The 15,497-nt window shown below is 36.6% G+C and overlaps 1 protein-coding gene across 5 annotated transcripts in view; it reads left to right on the plus strand.

The window, feature by feature from the left end:
* The first annotated feature begins 82 nt into the window (after window positions 1-82).
* The window catches only part of LOC110058233 (ADP-ribosylation factor-related protein 1-like), a 46,863-nt gene continuing 31,448 nt past the window's right edge, over window positions 83-15,497 (plus strand). For 3 of the 5 annotated variants that reach the window (XM_020764833.2, XM_089280598.1, XM_089280597.1), the window contains exons 1-6: window positions 83-364; window positions 4,487-4,574; window positions 5,418-5,500; window positions 6,957-7,038; window positions 8,174-8,244; window positions 10,332-10,432. In XM_020764833.2, coding sequence (XP_020620492.2) covers window positions 272-364; window positions 4,487-4,574; window positions 5,418-5,500; window positions 6,957-7,038; window positions 8,174-8,244; window positions 10,332-10,432 — 518 coding nt within the window. In that variant the 5' untranslated portion in view covers window positions 83-271. Of the gene's footprint in view, window positions 365-4,486; window positions 4,575-5,417; window positions 5,501-6,956; window positions 7,039-8,173; window positions 8,245-10,331; window positions 10,433-11,748; window positions 13,618-15,014; window positions 15,321-15,497 lie in introns of those variants that run through there. The other 2 variants (XM_089280599.1, XM_020764832.2) reach the window with 2 other exon arrangements.

The following is a 15,497-nucleotide window of genomic DNA, read 5'->3' on the forward strand; positions in this document are numbered from 1 at the left end:
TCGCGGGTGCGACTGGTCTGCGGTATTGCTCATGTGAGACATGAGTAACCACAAGTGTAGTTCCCAGTCTTTTAGCGTTAAAATCTAACATGGCCGCCACAGAAGTCGTGTAGCAAATCAAGGCTGCGATTAAGTTCCATTAGAACTGCCTTCTAAACCTTTGGGTTTTTTCTGAGTATTTTCCTTGTTACACGGAACATAAAGAATACTGGAGAGAAAGCATGACGATACATGCGTGCTTGTAGTTGAAGGTTAAATTTGGCTGTGTAGAATGTTTGCATTGCTGTCTGGGCTTTGGAAGTACCTTTTCCAGAAAGATGAATACTGCATCTTAATTCTAGGCTTGGACAATGCTGGAAAGTCGGTAAGTCTGACCTTGTATGATATGGTAATATTAAGCTCATGAATTACTTGATAATCTACATGTTTAGAGACCTCTAGACGAATTTTGTAGGCCGTCGATTTATAAATCATGCGACGGACTGGCAATCTTATGTTACATGTTTCATTCTTACTGTAAGCGCCTTATTTAATCCTTTTCATAATTTATGTAACGTTTGATACGTACTGTATCGAATGAATAAAGACATTTAATTATTATTACAACAACTTTACTGTATTTGTTACTCGTACATTTACAATTTTACAAAAATATATACACTTTACACTTAACACTTTATTATTAAAAACTAATTAAGTTTAAAACTTGACTATGACAACAGCGTGAACCCGCAGGCAGTCTAGGCTTATCTAGTTAGGCCACATCTATATTTATATTAGACCATGAATATACATTAAGATTACTGTTCAACTAGTTAGACAAAGATTTACAAAACTGTTTAGTATTATGTATGTTATCCTCTTCTACTGAGGTTCTTAAATGAAGCAAAGGAGCAACTTTCACAATAATGGTGCCTGTGTAATTATTGTATACATTGTAATTAACAAGCATTGATGTACTGTAAACTACATGTAGCCCCAAGATGAGAAACAGATTCCCCACTCTTTCTATTCGGTGAGAGTTGAGAGGAAACCTCTGCTCATAACCACTCAATATTTATTGATTGTTTGGTGTGGTCTACAATCAGGGAATAATGAATTAAAAATACTTTATTTTGTTAAATTTTAACCGATACGAAACCTTACACATGATATATAGGATTCAAAGTGCTGTTGATTTTTGAAAGTACAGTGCCAGCAACATCCACTGCCCTGTGATTGGTTGCAAGATATAACTTGGTAATACTGTCCCTGACATGGATGCTCCACAAACACATCAATTTTTTGTGTGTGTGATGAATACCATTACTGGCAATCTTTGATCTCTAGTTGCTGTTTGTACCATTCCAACAACCATTAGGATACACTGTACAATAGCATAATCCGCTTCGTGCCTACATGTAGGTGGCACATAAGGCTGTATTCCAGCAGCCATTATTGTACATTAATTCACCTTTACAAGCTATTAATGTCGAAAGAGCCTGATGTGAGTGTTACCAGGCAGGTTATATTCCACTGAAAACAGTCTGTTTACTACTGTAGAAGTACATGTAGCTTGTAATTTGCAAAGCAGGTGCTGGATATCATGGTTGCGAATAAAGTCAATTTTGTTGCTTTAAAGTTAACAAATAGATTCCATGTTGCCGTGCGTCTGTTCAGTAATAGATCACAGATGACGTCAAAATGTGGTAAGAACAAAAAAGTGGCACACGAGGCGGTAGCTGAGTGTGTCACTGATGTTCTTACTACATTTTGACGTCTTCTGTGATCTATTACTGAACAGACGCACCGCAACATGGAATCTATTTGTTTTATATAATAACAAAACAAACTACTACAGATAGAGCTTATTTCTTATTTCAAAGTCTTTCAACATAACTTGAAAACCGCCCTTTGCCCACTTTGGCGAACATGAAAAAAGCCATTTGACGTAATCTGTTGTCTATACAAATTGAAGCAATCTAATTGGTTGCTAAACATAGCAAAGAATTGTAATTGGTCCAGGAAAATCACGCCACTGTCAAACTTGACTCGAGCGTCGCTTCTCGTGGAATGAATACTTACAGCAAAAGCAGAATTGAATTGCAAAATGTACAAATCTTAAAGAAAATGCTGGATAAGTCACGTCAGGTTTTGTCATCAGAGCAGCCTTGTGAGCCGAAAAGCTTGGATGTTGCCTCGAATATTGCAGGAGTTGAAAAACTGCACTCGGAAAACTTGCGGTTGCAGTCAACCTGGAGGCCATTCGATTTGAGTTTTGAATGAAAGGAGCGTTAGTGATGGTGGAAATTTGTGTCCTCTGTGGTTGGTGATTCTCAAATCAGTTTGAAATAGTGTCGGAGACAGCTTTTAGCTGCGATACAGTTGGCCATGAGCTGTAGTGAGCTATACTTTGCTCGCTGTTGCGCCCTGAAACGGACTGGAACATTCGCATCGGAAAGCAAGGTTATGTCTTTATTTTAACTGATTTTAAGAAGTGGTTTTGATGTTTTATTCCAGACAATCACTGTGTCAACAATTATTTTGAGACTGAGAAAAGTTCAGTGTTTTAAATAAATTAATCTCGTAAACATTTTGTTTATTGGGTTTGTTAAATTCGAGATAAAGCAATGGTTCTCGGCTTACCAAGGCTAACTTTGTGTTTGGTTTAGTCTCACTCGACTGCCGACTGAGACTGCTCGAGTATTTTTCTGAGTCATTTTCTAAAAAAGAAACGGCTTTATCTTTCTCCTTCCTGCTAGACTATGCTTCTCGTTCCTGTTCAATGCCTCGATAAGACTTTTATGTACTTTATCTTTTGCCCAGTCATGTAGAACATTATCTAAATTCTCAAAACTTTCCGCCATTTCAAAACACAAAGGGAAAAACTTTGAAATGATGACATCAATCGTGCGTCTGTCCTCTAATAGATCATAGGCGAGAACCAATCAAAATGCGAGAATTACTTGGGTTATTATATAATACTGAACAGACGCATGTCAACATGGAATCTATTTGTTTTATATAATAATGAAACAAACTACTACAGATAAAGCTTTTTTATTTCAAATTCTTTCAACATAATTCGAAAGCTGGCCTTTGCCCACTTTGGCAAACGAGAAAAAAGCCATTTGATGTAATCTATTGTCTATACAAAATGATGCAATCTCATTGGTTGCTATACATAGCAAAGAATTTTGATTGGTCTAGGAAAATCATGCCACTGTCAAACTTGACTTGAGCGTCGCTTCTCATGGAATGAAAACTTACAGTGAAAGCAGAATTGAGCTGCGAAATCTACAAGTCTAAAAGAAAATGCTGGAAAAGTCAAGTCAGTTTTTGTAATCAGAACAGCCCAGTGAGTGAAAAGTTTGGATGTTGCTTTGAATATTGCAGGAGTTGAAAAATACGCTCAGGAAACTTGCAGTTGCAGTCAATCTGGAGGCCATTCGATTCAAGTTTTGAATGAAAGGAGCGTTAGTGGCGGTGGAAATTTGTGTCCTCTGTGATTGGTGATTCTCAAATCAGTTTTAAAAAGTGTCGGAGATACCTTTCATCTGCAATACAGTTGGCTGTGAGCTGTAGTGAGCTATACTTTGCTCACTGCTGTGCCCTGAAACAGACTGGGACATTCGCATTGGAGAGCAAGGTTATGTGTTTATTTTAACTGATTTTAAGAATTGATGTTTTGATGTGTCATTCCTGACATCAATCAGTGTTTCAAAAATTATTTTAAGACTGAGAAAAGTTGAAGTTTCTAAATAAATTAATCACATAAACATTTTGTTTATTGGGTTTGTTAAATTCGAGATAAAGCAATGGTTCTCGGCTTACCAAGACCAATTTTGTGCTTGGTTTAGTCTCGCTCGACTGCTGATTGAGACTGCTCGAGTATTTTTCCGGAGTCATTTTCTAAAAAAGAAACGGCTTTATCTTTCTTCTTCCTGCTTCTCGTACCCGTTCAAAGCCTTGGCAAGACTCTTTTGTACCTTATCTTTTGCCCAGTCACTTAAATATTATCTTAATTCTCAAAACTTTCTGCCATTTTGAAACAAGGAGGAAAAAACTTTGAAATGATGATGTCAATTGCGTTTCTGTCCTCTAATAGATCATAAGCAAGAACCAATCAAAATGTGAGAATAACGTGGGTTATTGTATAATGCTTCATAGAAATTTCGAAAATATCTGAACTGATTTAAAACAGTCAGAATTCAAGCAATTTGGCATTACGATTCAAAACCAATTTATTGTGTGTACAAATGTTTCACCTGACAGAGCAGATGCATACATGTAGGTAGTTTGTGCATGCATGCACATTAAGAAATCAAGCAGTTATGAACAGAGGTTAACTCTCGTCTCTCACCAAGCAGAAAGGGGCAAGTACAGTCTATACATGTACATTGTATTGGATCATGCCTCAAGCTCAGATTATCACATGGCTATTACTGTACTCTCAGAATTACATCAAATGTCTACTAAAAGGTCACTAAATTGAGTATTTTATTAGACTCTCCTGGAACAAATAAAGCGAAGGTATGGAAACAACTACCCCGGCCTGCCATTTGAGAAGATCACAACAACAGTAGGACTTAACAGTAAGTTACTTTTACAAAGCAACATGTTCAAGTGATTGCTCTGACAACAAAAGAGTTCATCCTGTACAAGTATGATAAATATTGTATATTTGTGTGGAGAGGAAAAGTTTGTCTAAGCTGCTTTTTAAATGTTCTTGTATACCGTACTTTATTTGGTTCTCATGTACTTTAATGGAATACAAAATTAATGTAAGTTAAAGGAAGGTTACATGTATAGATTCAAACAACAAGTCACATGTAACACAGCTGTTGCTGACTTCTCAACTGGGGGACAGGATGTAAGAGCTGTTCAACTTTTCCTTGACAGGCAGATCTACAGCTGTAGTCTATATGAACTTGTTCTACGAGATTTCACGTACACATACATGTATTTAATTGTCTTAGTTTTTTCAGGTCTCCTGTGGGTCAGTGGTAGGGCATCCAACCAATAGGCAGAAGGCCATAAATGTAGATCTTGATTGCTCTTTAAAGAGCTTGCAATTCTTTCACCAACTGACATGTGTCATGTGCAATATACATAGTGTATTGACAGTGTCATGAATGCAAGTTTTGTTGAAATAAAGTGCATGATCCTGTCGATTTCTGATTCCTGATATCTCTCAATAGCTACCTGTACATTGTACCTGTACACCTACAGGTCAATAATTGACAGGTGAACAGTTATTGTTCCTTGGGTCAAACTCAACCTTGAAATAAACACAATGCCAACAGTGAGCCATTAATATTGTGATTTCCTGAAAATCATTTCTCGTTCATTTATAAATTACACATCTTAATTTTGTATATTGGGACATTTGATTTCAGTAAACTTAAGGTAAATCTTTAGAATTTTTCTGTTTGCAGTTGCAAAAATTAACATGAGCCATGTGAAGTTGATATTTTGGGATTTAGGAGGCCAGCAAGAGTTGCAGTCCTTGTGGGACAAGGTATTAGTTCATAGCAAGACCTGTTTTGCCTGTTAGCAGTATAATGTCTTGGTTATCCTCCTAGGACTGAATAAAATCAAGGATTTAATTAATATCTGCAATCATGTTGTGAATTGACAAGGGCAATGTGGATATTACATTTTGTTAAGAGCTGGATCATTGGATAATGCAATTCGAGAGTGTTCATTGGCTTCTTAAGTCATTGTGAATGGGTTATGAGCCATTACATGTATACCATCCCCTACAAATACTTGTATAGTACATGTAAGTGTACGCATAATTTGTTTTTGGCATTTTTATTGTTATTTATTTTAGTTTTATATATATATATTGGGGGCGTTTTTAATACAGTAGAACCCCAGTAACTCAAACTTGGATAACTCGAACTCCTCTGCTAATTCAAACTGAGTCTCAATTCCCTCAGGTCTGACCCAACTTTTCAGTCATTTTAACTCAGTTAACTCAAACTCGGTTAAATCAAAAACCCTGCTAACTCGAACTAAATTTTGTTTCCCTTGATCAAAATTTACCCTGATAACTCAAATTTCTGGTTCTTATAACTCACCACAGATGCCCATTGAGAAAGCCTATTAGCTTTTCTTATTGTGTGATCAAATTCTAACACTAGAACAAAGACTGGAGCAATTTGATTTTAATTATTGCAACGAACAGATCACTGCAAGGGAAGTCAGATACACAAGTGATGTGCTGAATTCATACAGTCTACTGGTGAACGAGGGTGCAGAGGAAATCAGAAGTCATGTACATGTATATGTACAGCAAATAGAGGCATTATCAGAAAGAATCTTCAGGAGCTCCCTACGACAGCAGACGCTGCATTCATTTTTTGTGCCTACTGTAAGCAATAAGAACTTTGTGGATGTGATAGAACGACCCCGAGGCAAAAGGAAACATAAATTGAGTGTATTAAATAAACTAAGTTACATTCACACTACTGCATTGTCATAAGAATGCATAATCGTTACAGTTGTTACAAAATGTATTAGCTTCTCGTGAAATAACTTTAATCTACACTGTATTGTATACCGAAGTGCTGAAAATCAATAAACTATTAATTATTAACCTGGAAAATTGAAGATTTTAATCGACCCTGATAACTCAAACCCCCGCTAACTCTAACAGTTTTTCATTTCCCTTCAGAGTTCGAGTTACCGGGGTTCTACTGTAACACAATTATTCCACTCGCACTTGTTGGATATGAGATGATCATAGCCAACTCAGTGCTATGCGCCTTGTTGGCTATCTACCACCTCATATCCAATGCATGCTCGTGGAATAATATTGTTACATGTAAGTATCCTTTTAAGATTTTATGAAGGAACATTATCTTCTACAATCCTGTGAGACTACAATCTGAAATAATATATTTTTTTACCTCTTGTTAATGTTGAAGATCTCTACAATTTCTTTAACATGTTTTGTTTTTGGATTATAGTATTATGAAGAATGCCATGGTCTTGTGTTTGTAATTGATTCCACTGATGAGAAGAGGATGGAGGAATCTCATCAGGCTTTCAGTTAGTATACTGTATTATTATGATATTGGCAATCATTAACGGTGTCAACTTGAGGAACAGTGTAATTCATTTAACACCTTCAGGCCTTAAGTTCAGACGCGGAACTTTTCATGAGCCGAACTCAATTTGAATGTGGACTGACCCAAATTATCAAAAGACTACTCCTGTTATTCAGATGTCAGACTTAATTCACCAAACTTAATGTAGTTTGAGTCAAAACACATCTACATGTAAATGTCAGCAGTTTTGAGACAAAGTGTAAACTGCTTGTAAAATATGTTATAATAATTTATGCATTAGGTTTGGTTCAGCACAAAAAGTTCAACGTCTGAATCAAAGCCGTTTCAAAACCGAAATTCCTGGCTGAGCTAGGTGGGACGAATGGCTGAGGGCCAAACTTTTCATGTACTTAATTCAATGTATTAGGTTCGGCTCATGAAAAGTTTGGCTGTTCAAACATGAACAGTTCGTCTGAACTGGGCCTTACTACTGTATCACAAAAGACATACAATAATATGAGATGATTTATTAGATATATGCAAATAAAGTGTCAGAAAGAATTCAAATTGTTTTCATATACATGTTATAATGTTACAGTACATGTAAATCTACATTAACATAAGGTCTTGAAACCTAAGTTCAAAACAAATGTAACGTAAATTATCAGAATATTTTAAAACATTTTCAGTTCAAGATACAAAGTAAAGTTATCAGATGATATTTTTGGTTGCCTATGTTTATACAATGTAACTTATTGCTTTGTTGTGCCAGATTATATCTAACCCTCTCCCCAACCAAAGGTTTTTCAATTGAACCCTCTCACCCCTCTGGAAATATCAGGCTAAATTGACTCTATACTTTCCTCAAAAAACATTAGATTTCAGACCCCTCACCCCCTCAGAATTCCCACTGACCTTCCATGGGGTGGGTATACTATAGATATTTTAATGGAACTACACACTCCAGGTTCCAGTTTTACTGTCCTGTGCAATATACTGTAGGATTGGCCAGTTATGGGGTTAAAGGGTCCTTGTTTATACTGGATGTAGTACAATATAAGTTCAGTATTGTACATGTTATTAAGTATTTCTATAAAGTTAATTATGTCTTGCCGTACACTTCTATTTTATGCCAGATGGTGTGGTTCAAGATCCTCATTTGGAGGGAATTCCCTTGTTAATCCTCATGAACAAACAAGATTTGGAGGTGTGTATTACATGTACAAATGCTGTATTTGTTATTTTAACAACATAACACATACATGTACTGTACATCAAATGCTGGTTAATATTGGGTCTCTCCCAAATACACTCTTAATAACTAGGATGGCATGTCATCATCATCTAACTAGTCCTCTTTGTTCCATGGGCTGGCCTACATGTATGGCGGTCACAGTTGCCTTCCACCTCTGTCAGTCTTGAGCCGCTCTTTTGGCCTCACAAAAACTCATGTTGATGTCCATTACTGTAGGTCTTTCTGGATGCTTCTGCCATGTTTCTGTACACGTGCGTTGTGGGTTCCAATCCATCATGCGGCGTGTTATGTTCCTCTCATCCCACCATAGTGTGCATGTATACAGCTCTACCCAATCTACTTCCAGTGTCTTCTCTTAATGGTGGTATTGATGCAGGTACACTGCACGCTCTTGATCTGTTCTTAATCGTAAATCTCTGTTGGTGGTCACCCTCAGAATCCTCCTCAGACACTTCTTGATGAAAGTTTATACTTTCTTTGAGAGTACTATTGTCACTCTCCATGTCTCTGAGCCCTATAATAAAACTGCCTTTGCATTAGTGTTCAAAAGTTTGATTTTGGTAGCAGTGCGTAAGTCTTTGCTTCTCCAAACCGGGCTGAGCGTAATAATATTATGCTGCATTGCAAAAGCTTGTTGTGCTCTCTTTCTTCTAGCTATTATGTCCTCATCTGTTCCTCTGGACAGCATGTATAGACCAATTATTGGAGCCATACTCTTGTTAATTTGTACTTTTATGAATGTAAATATTTTTTACCAGGTCCCCTCTGGATACCAGCCATGACACTGAATGGGCCACCCTGGCTAAATAAAGTTTAACCACGACCACTACCACTCTTAGAGCAATTTTCAATTGAGTGTCTTAAATCCAAAACCAATCCAATTACTTACCAATTAGATTAGTCAGCCAATCTCAAATTGTGGTAAAACCAAAACCAAAACCAAAGTAATTGTCTAATTACTTTCGACACTCAATTGAAAACCACTCTATCTCATCTAATCCCATCTGATTTCTGAGTGAAAACTAGATAGATCTGCAGGTCTATTTTTGCTATGTTGATAAATAGCTAGGAAAAAACGATGTTAATGACAATGTATATTCCCAGAACCTCTAAAACAGACAACAACCCAGAGAAAACCCTTTCTAAAAGGTAAAAAAGGTAAAATCTGCAGACGAGCCAAGTGGCCCATCAGGGTGGAGCTTATACCGGTTTCTGTAGCATGAAGCGACTAGGAGTATTTCTACTCCCCCCTGGATGGGATGCTAGTCCATCGCAGGGTTACCTCCAGCATTAAGTTCGCCGGTACCCATTTATACACCTGGGTGGAGAGAGGCACTGTGAGAATAAAGTGTCTTGCCCAAGAACACAACACAATGTCCCCGGCCAGGGCTCGAACCCAGACTGCTCGATCTGGAGACGAGCGCACTAACCACGAGGCCACCACGCCTCCCACTTAGAAAACCCTTCCTGTGATAATGTTATTTGCCAGCTGGGAGGCCTGTATAGTGAAAAACTGTGACCAAAGTCTTGAAAATGCTGTCTGACCTTTTCCACACAAACATTGTGTATGTGTTACCATGCCTGTGGTCAGGGATAAGTGTTTAAAATGCCCCAAGAACTTCAAGCAAGAACTTCAATTTGCACATTTGTTAAATAGTTTAAAGTGATATTTTAATAGGTTGAATGAAATATCGTTTCTTACTTATTGTATCTTTGAATCTTTAGTATATGGAAAAAGGCATTTCTATCTTTAATGTACTTATTGCTACATGTATTAAAGTGTTTCAATTTGTATTTTTATAGTTTTTCAATTTGTATTTTTCATTTATATTGTAGCTGAAAACCCCACTTAAAGAGCTTCAATAATGTTTGTATGTTTGTATGTATGTATGCATGTGTAGATAGGAAAAGCCGGACCAAGCTAAGAACCAATCAGATTGCAAGATTCGTTGCCAAGCCCGCTTGGAAAAAATAAAAGAATGAATGCTACATCTGGTCGTATATAAATTAATTAATTCTGTGCATTTTGTCTTTTTTAGGGTTCTCTTGAAGTGGAAGCTATTAAAAGCATATTCAATGGCAAATCACCAGGCATAGGACACCAGGATTACTATATTCAGCCAACGTCTGCTCTTAATGGGTAAATTAAAGAAAGATCACATTATTTCATGTATTTGGCAATAAATATAATTATTTGCACATGTATGCATGTCCAAGAAAAAAAAATGGTGAATTTTCCTATTGGCATTTGTTGTGATAATTTTGTTGATAATTTACTAGCTAGCATCTCAAGGTCTGGGTTTATGATCTGACGTCAGTACTGGGTGTTTCCAGGCCAACCTCGTTCCCAGGGTCTCACATCTTACCACCCCCTGGAGCGAGCTCAAGGGGGCAGTAAGATGAGAGACCCTGGGAACGAGGTTAGTTTCCAGGCATCACTGACAATCTTATCTAATTATATTATGAGCACTACATTATTCATAAAACGATTGTTTGAGAGTGACAATCAAGTGTTTTTGATGCCATATAGGCAAGTTTGTTACCAGAAGATCTTTTAAAGTATCAGGTTCCATGCCTGTGCATGTACATGTATGCAGACTACAGGTTGTAACTTCACACGTGCAATGAGCAAATGAATGTTCATTACTTTTCCATGTGTAGGCCAGGATGAGGGCTGGTGGTCCACTGCATCTACATGTAATTATCACAAAACCATTACCCTCAAGCTGGTGCCTAAAAGATACACTACACAAAACAATGCACACACTACGTGGTTTTGCAGTTAATTAATTTTGAAATATATTTCCTAAAGTACATGTAAATATATACATGTACGTACATCAATTTTAAAACTTTTCTGAGGGAGGATCCCCTTAGACCACCCTACAAGGGACTGCCTTTGGCATTCATTATCTTGAACCCCCTCCTCTAAAATCCTGTGTCCGCACAGCTGATGTACAGCTGTTCTTTACGAATTCATGTACAATGTACTTTAACTGTATTTGCTGAGAGCAATGCATTTAACAGCAACAATTCTTTTTACATGTACATACCAAGTGATTTTTAAAAACAAGCGGGGACATTATAACCATTTATTAAATTAGTACATGTACATAATTATTTTCTGTCACTTGCTTAAAAAGACAGCAATATTGAAGTGGTTTTAGTGCAAAATAAGATTTCATACTTTCAGTCCATTCCTAAGAGATGTACAACATTGATAACTCAGAAATATCAAAATAATGTTTCTCTTCTTTATCATGTCACATTTTTTCAATGTTATACTAAACTGGAGACTACCCTTCTAAATGTACGATCTTGTAACCGGTTGAGAAGCAATAACTCCGCATAATTATGATTAAAAGGTGTAATCACTTGCCACCATCTCTCATAATGTCGGTTTACTGAATAACTGAATGTAATTCAAAGATCTTCCTTCTTTTTTTTGTTTGCTAGAGACGGGATAAGTACTGGAATCGAATGGCTTGTACAATCGGTTAAAAGCAATCTGGAACGACCACCACGACAAAAAGACATAACATAACATTTTTTTTTCTTAATATTAGAATAGTATTTGATCTTAAATTAACAAAGAGTACCTTATATCATAGATTGATTACATTACTTGTAGGTAACATGCTTTTATACCATGCAACTGAAAATACAGCCAACAGAATACAATATGCGTTGTATATTCGACGGTATTGCATCCAAACTTCCCATCATGCGCTGCGCGTATGTCGCATTGACTTTGTTGGCCATTTTATTTTGTATGGCGTGGTATCAAATAGTTGTGCAACGCCCTCTCGTGGTATACAATGTAATATCCCACATGTCACTTGTATTTTCTTGGTATACACACTTGCCTGAAGACTCGTATTTATACCGAGAAAATACAAGTGAGTCGTGGGATATTCCACGGTATACCAATCGAAAGCCGGGGTTGCATAACTAGTATTATACACTGATATTTTATTGTGATCAAACGTAACATCATGATATAAAAAGACTCAAGGTTGTTTTGCTGAATGTTGTGTAATACGGCTGGGTATCTTAACGAGATCAGTTGATTCTTTTTTTTTTTTGTCTTCCGAGAAATACACAAAATACAGAGCAATATTTTTTTTCTACCTCTTCTCTTGCGTCTCAAACGAGGTGACTGGGGATGAGGCAGGATTTATTGTACGATAGTTAACTGGCTTAAGAAGTGATGAAAAGAAAATTTGTTATTGTCGATATAGCCTGTGTTGCAGGCAACGTAAATTAGGGAGAAGGAAAAGCGCTTAAAAAAGAGGGGGGAATTAGGGGAGAAGAAAGGGTTCGATAACCTTAATAAGTAAACAAGTTAAAACCGGTTCTGACCGGTGTAATTCGCTGGCATGTTGCCCGTGTTGTTGTGTGTATTTGCACACAAAATTGTAAAGTAGCTTTAAAGACCAAACTGAGCCAGAATTCCCGACAAAAGAATTGCTCTCTTTTGTCAACTGTAAAATATTTTTTATCTTTCTTTATGATACACAAATACGAAAACGGCGTTGCTCTGCAATTGGCCCAGAATGTTCCAAATTCCTCTTAATATGTTATGTTCACTAAGGTGTTATTTTTATTTCGTATTTTCTATTTGTGCGTTTGACACCATGAAAATCGCTTTAAAAAAGTGGTCGGCCTCTTTATGCTACTCTCGAGCGTAAGCTTAAGTATCGAGTGGAAATTTTCATTTGCGTCTATATGACCTGGGAAATTATGTTTTTGTTTTGTTAAGAGATTGGCTCAGTCCTAAGTTAATGAAAAATTACTATCTGAGATGCTTATAGTGGTAATCCGGCTGCGATCCTGTTTATGTAGACGTGGGAATTGTAGGAACGGTGAGTTTCCGCGTTTTTTGATCTATGCGTAAGTCATTTGGTATGTTTTCGCAACAATTTGATTTTAGGAACTTGATGAAAAAACGAGGCTATTTTTTGTATCGTTTGTTTATTTTTGTCAGGGCTTAGAATACCTGGAGAATAATGATGGCAAGTGCATGTGCAGGGGCCAGTGACAGAAACTTGGGAAGCTTTCTTATTTGAGTGAACATAAGCTCTTTTGCAAGCAACTTTTAAGCAGAAAACTATTTAAACAGTCTAAACTTGTCTAAGCTGAACTGTACTAATCCTAAATGTACAATTGTAGAGGGCCATATTGGTATATAACGACAAACTAAAACAAGAACAATCGAAGTCATATGATAGCTTATGATTTTATTTCTCATTTACCATAAAAATTGCAATAAATAACATATATTTATTAATTGATGAATAAATAAAGCATGATTTAAAATAAAAACAGCTTCTTTCAAAGGTGTACACTAGAACAAATACTGGAAATTGTTTCTTAAAAACGTGTTTTTCGACGTTGGTGAGTAGATCATATCGAAAGACTTCATGAACTATCAACATGAATTTGATGAAGGGCAGCTTCTTATCCCTGCATATAAACAAATGTGCCATTCGCACTATTTTTAATTCAATCCCAAGTTTCAAGCTTTAATTAGTAGTGGCAATCCATCTAAATCGTCTTCATTCACAGCCAACCTTATTTTTGTCTCTTCTGTTTTTAATTTAAGGTTTGTTTTGTTTTTGTCTTTGTTCTTTTTTGTTGTTGTTTGTTTTGGTTTTTTTCCCAAGTATTTTATTGTTACCGCTGTCGTGTTTTGTTTTGTTTTTTTCTTTTTCTTTTTCTTTTTTTTTTTACCCTAGTAATCAATTATTATTGACTTAATTCATGGTGACCACTTTAACTCCGTGAGACTCTATTTGTGACTGCAATCTTGAGATTATTAATGAATTGTGCGTAAATGGATGAAAAACCTACCGTTTCCCCAAAACCCTCCTTTGGATCTACAGAAAACAAGTGGAGAGGAACTTTGTTGCGAACGCCAATTTATCGAAAAGGCGCACAATTCCTTTGTGTGTGTCGCGAAGCGTAGAGTTTATCATCAGTCAATTCTTATTTATATTTGTGACTGTGTCTACGAACAATAATGTGTCCCAAATGTAGCCAGCCTCTTATGCATACACTCGAACATAAGCTAAAGTAGAAAGACCAAGAGAGTGGAGATTTCCATTGGCTTTTAAAAGAGCTGGGATAATAAGTCTCTGTTTGGTTAAGGGATAATAAGTTCATTAAAATTTGCTGTGGTTTAGGATGCTTACAATCGTAATCTGGGGTCGTGTTTATACAGAGGCGGGGATTCTGGGACTGTATGTGGTTTTTGATGCATTTTTAATCACCATGTAAGTCATTGTATGTTAGTATTTAAAAAAAAAAAATTGGAAACGTGTAATGTTAAAGAGAAATTGCCACTTCTCCTTTGTTTAGTTTTGTAAGGGATTAAAATACCTTGAAAGAAGTAAGAGTAGGTGTATTTGAAGAGATAAAATATAGAACCATTTAGCTATAATATAGAACCATTTAGGCTGTATTTACACAAGCTCCTTAAGAAAATGTTCAAAGAACAGAACCTTCCGTCAACAATTGCTTAACAGAAAACAAAAACGACTGGAATCATGATTAAATAAAAGCTTAATAAGTCTAGTAAAACTCCTTGAAGCTGGGCTAAGCTGATTTGGGTGGTCCGTGGATCACATCGAGCCATTCCTCTGTCAGTTGTGGGATCGTAAAGTTTCCGTTGTCGAAATGTTTTTGTCCGGCGAAGATAACACAAACACATTGTTTTTCAGAAGCTGTTGAACAAAAGAATACAGTTTTACAGAAACTGACAAAGAATTCACGCAAGGAACGTTCTCACATAAATGCAACTTTATGTCTTGGCAATCTTTCTAGTGCTGTAACGTAGTCATCCAAACGTGTATATCAAACAAATCAGGGAAATGATCCGTAAAGAAATTGTTGTGCTGCGTCGGTGGGCAGTGAACATATAAGTAAGTAACCTTTATTTAGACAGGTTGGCCCATTCAGCTCTAAGGTTGGTCTCCAAAGGGGCCCTGTATCTAACAGTTATACAGATTAAAAGCCTAAAAAGTCAATATGAACATTGATATCATTGATTCATTCCAAAAGAAGGCGTGAGCGCGCTGGTGTTGTACAGCCAACCGTTTTCTCGTGGTAAAACATACAAATGTATTGGCCTTTTGCACAATCCATAGCCCACCAATAGCCCTCAGTTTGTAAGGTTGAAACCTGCTGTGTTTGCATTTCAGTAC

Source organism: Orbicella faveolata, unplaced genomic scaffold (assembly GCF_042242905.1).
Source record: "Orbicella faveolata isolate gen_17 unplaced genomic scaffold, um_ofav_v1 contig_47, whole genome shotgun sequence".
Lineage (NCBI taxonomy): Eukaryota > Metazoa > Cnidaria > Anthozoa > Scleractinia > Merulinidae > Orbicella > Orbicella faveolata.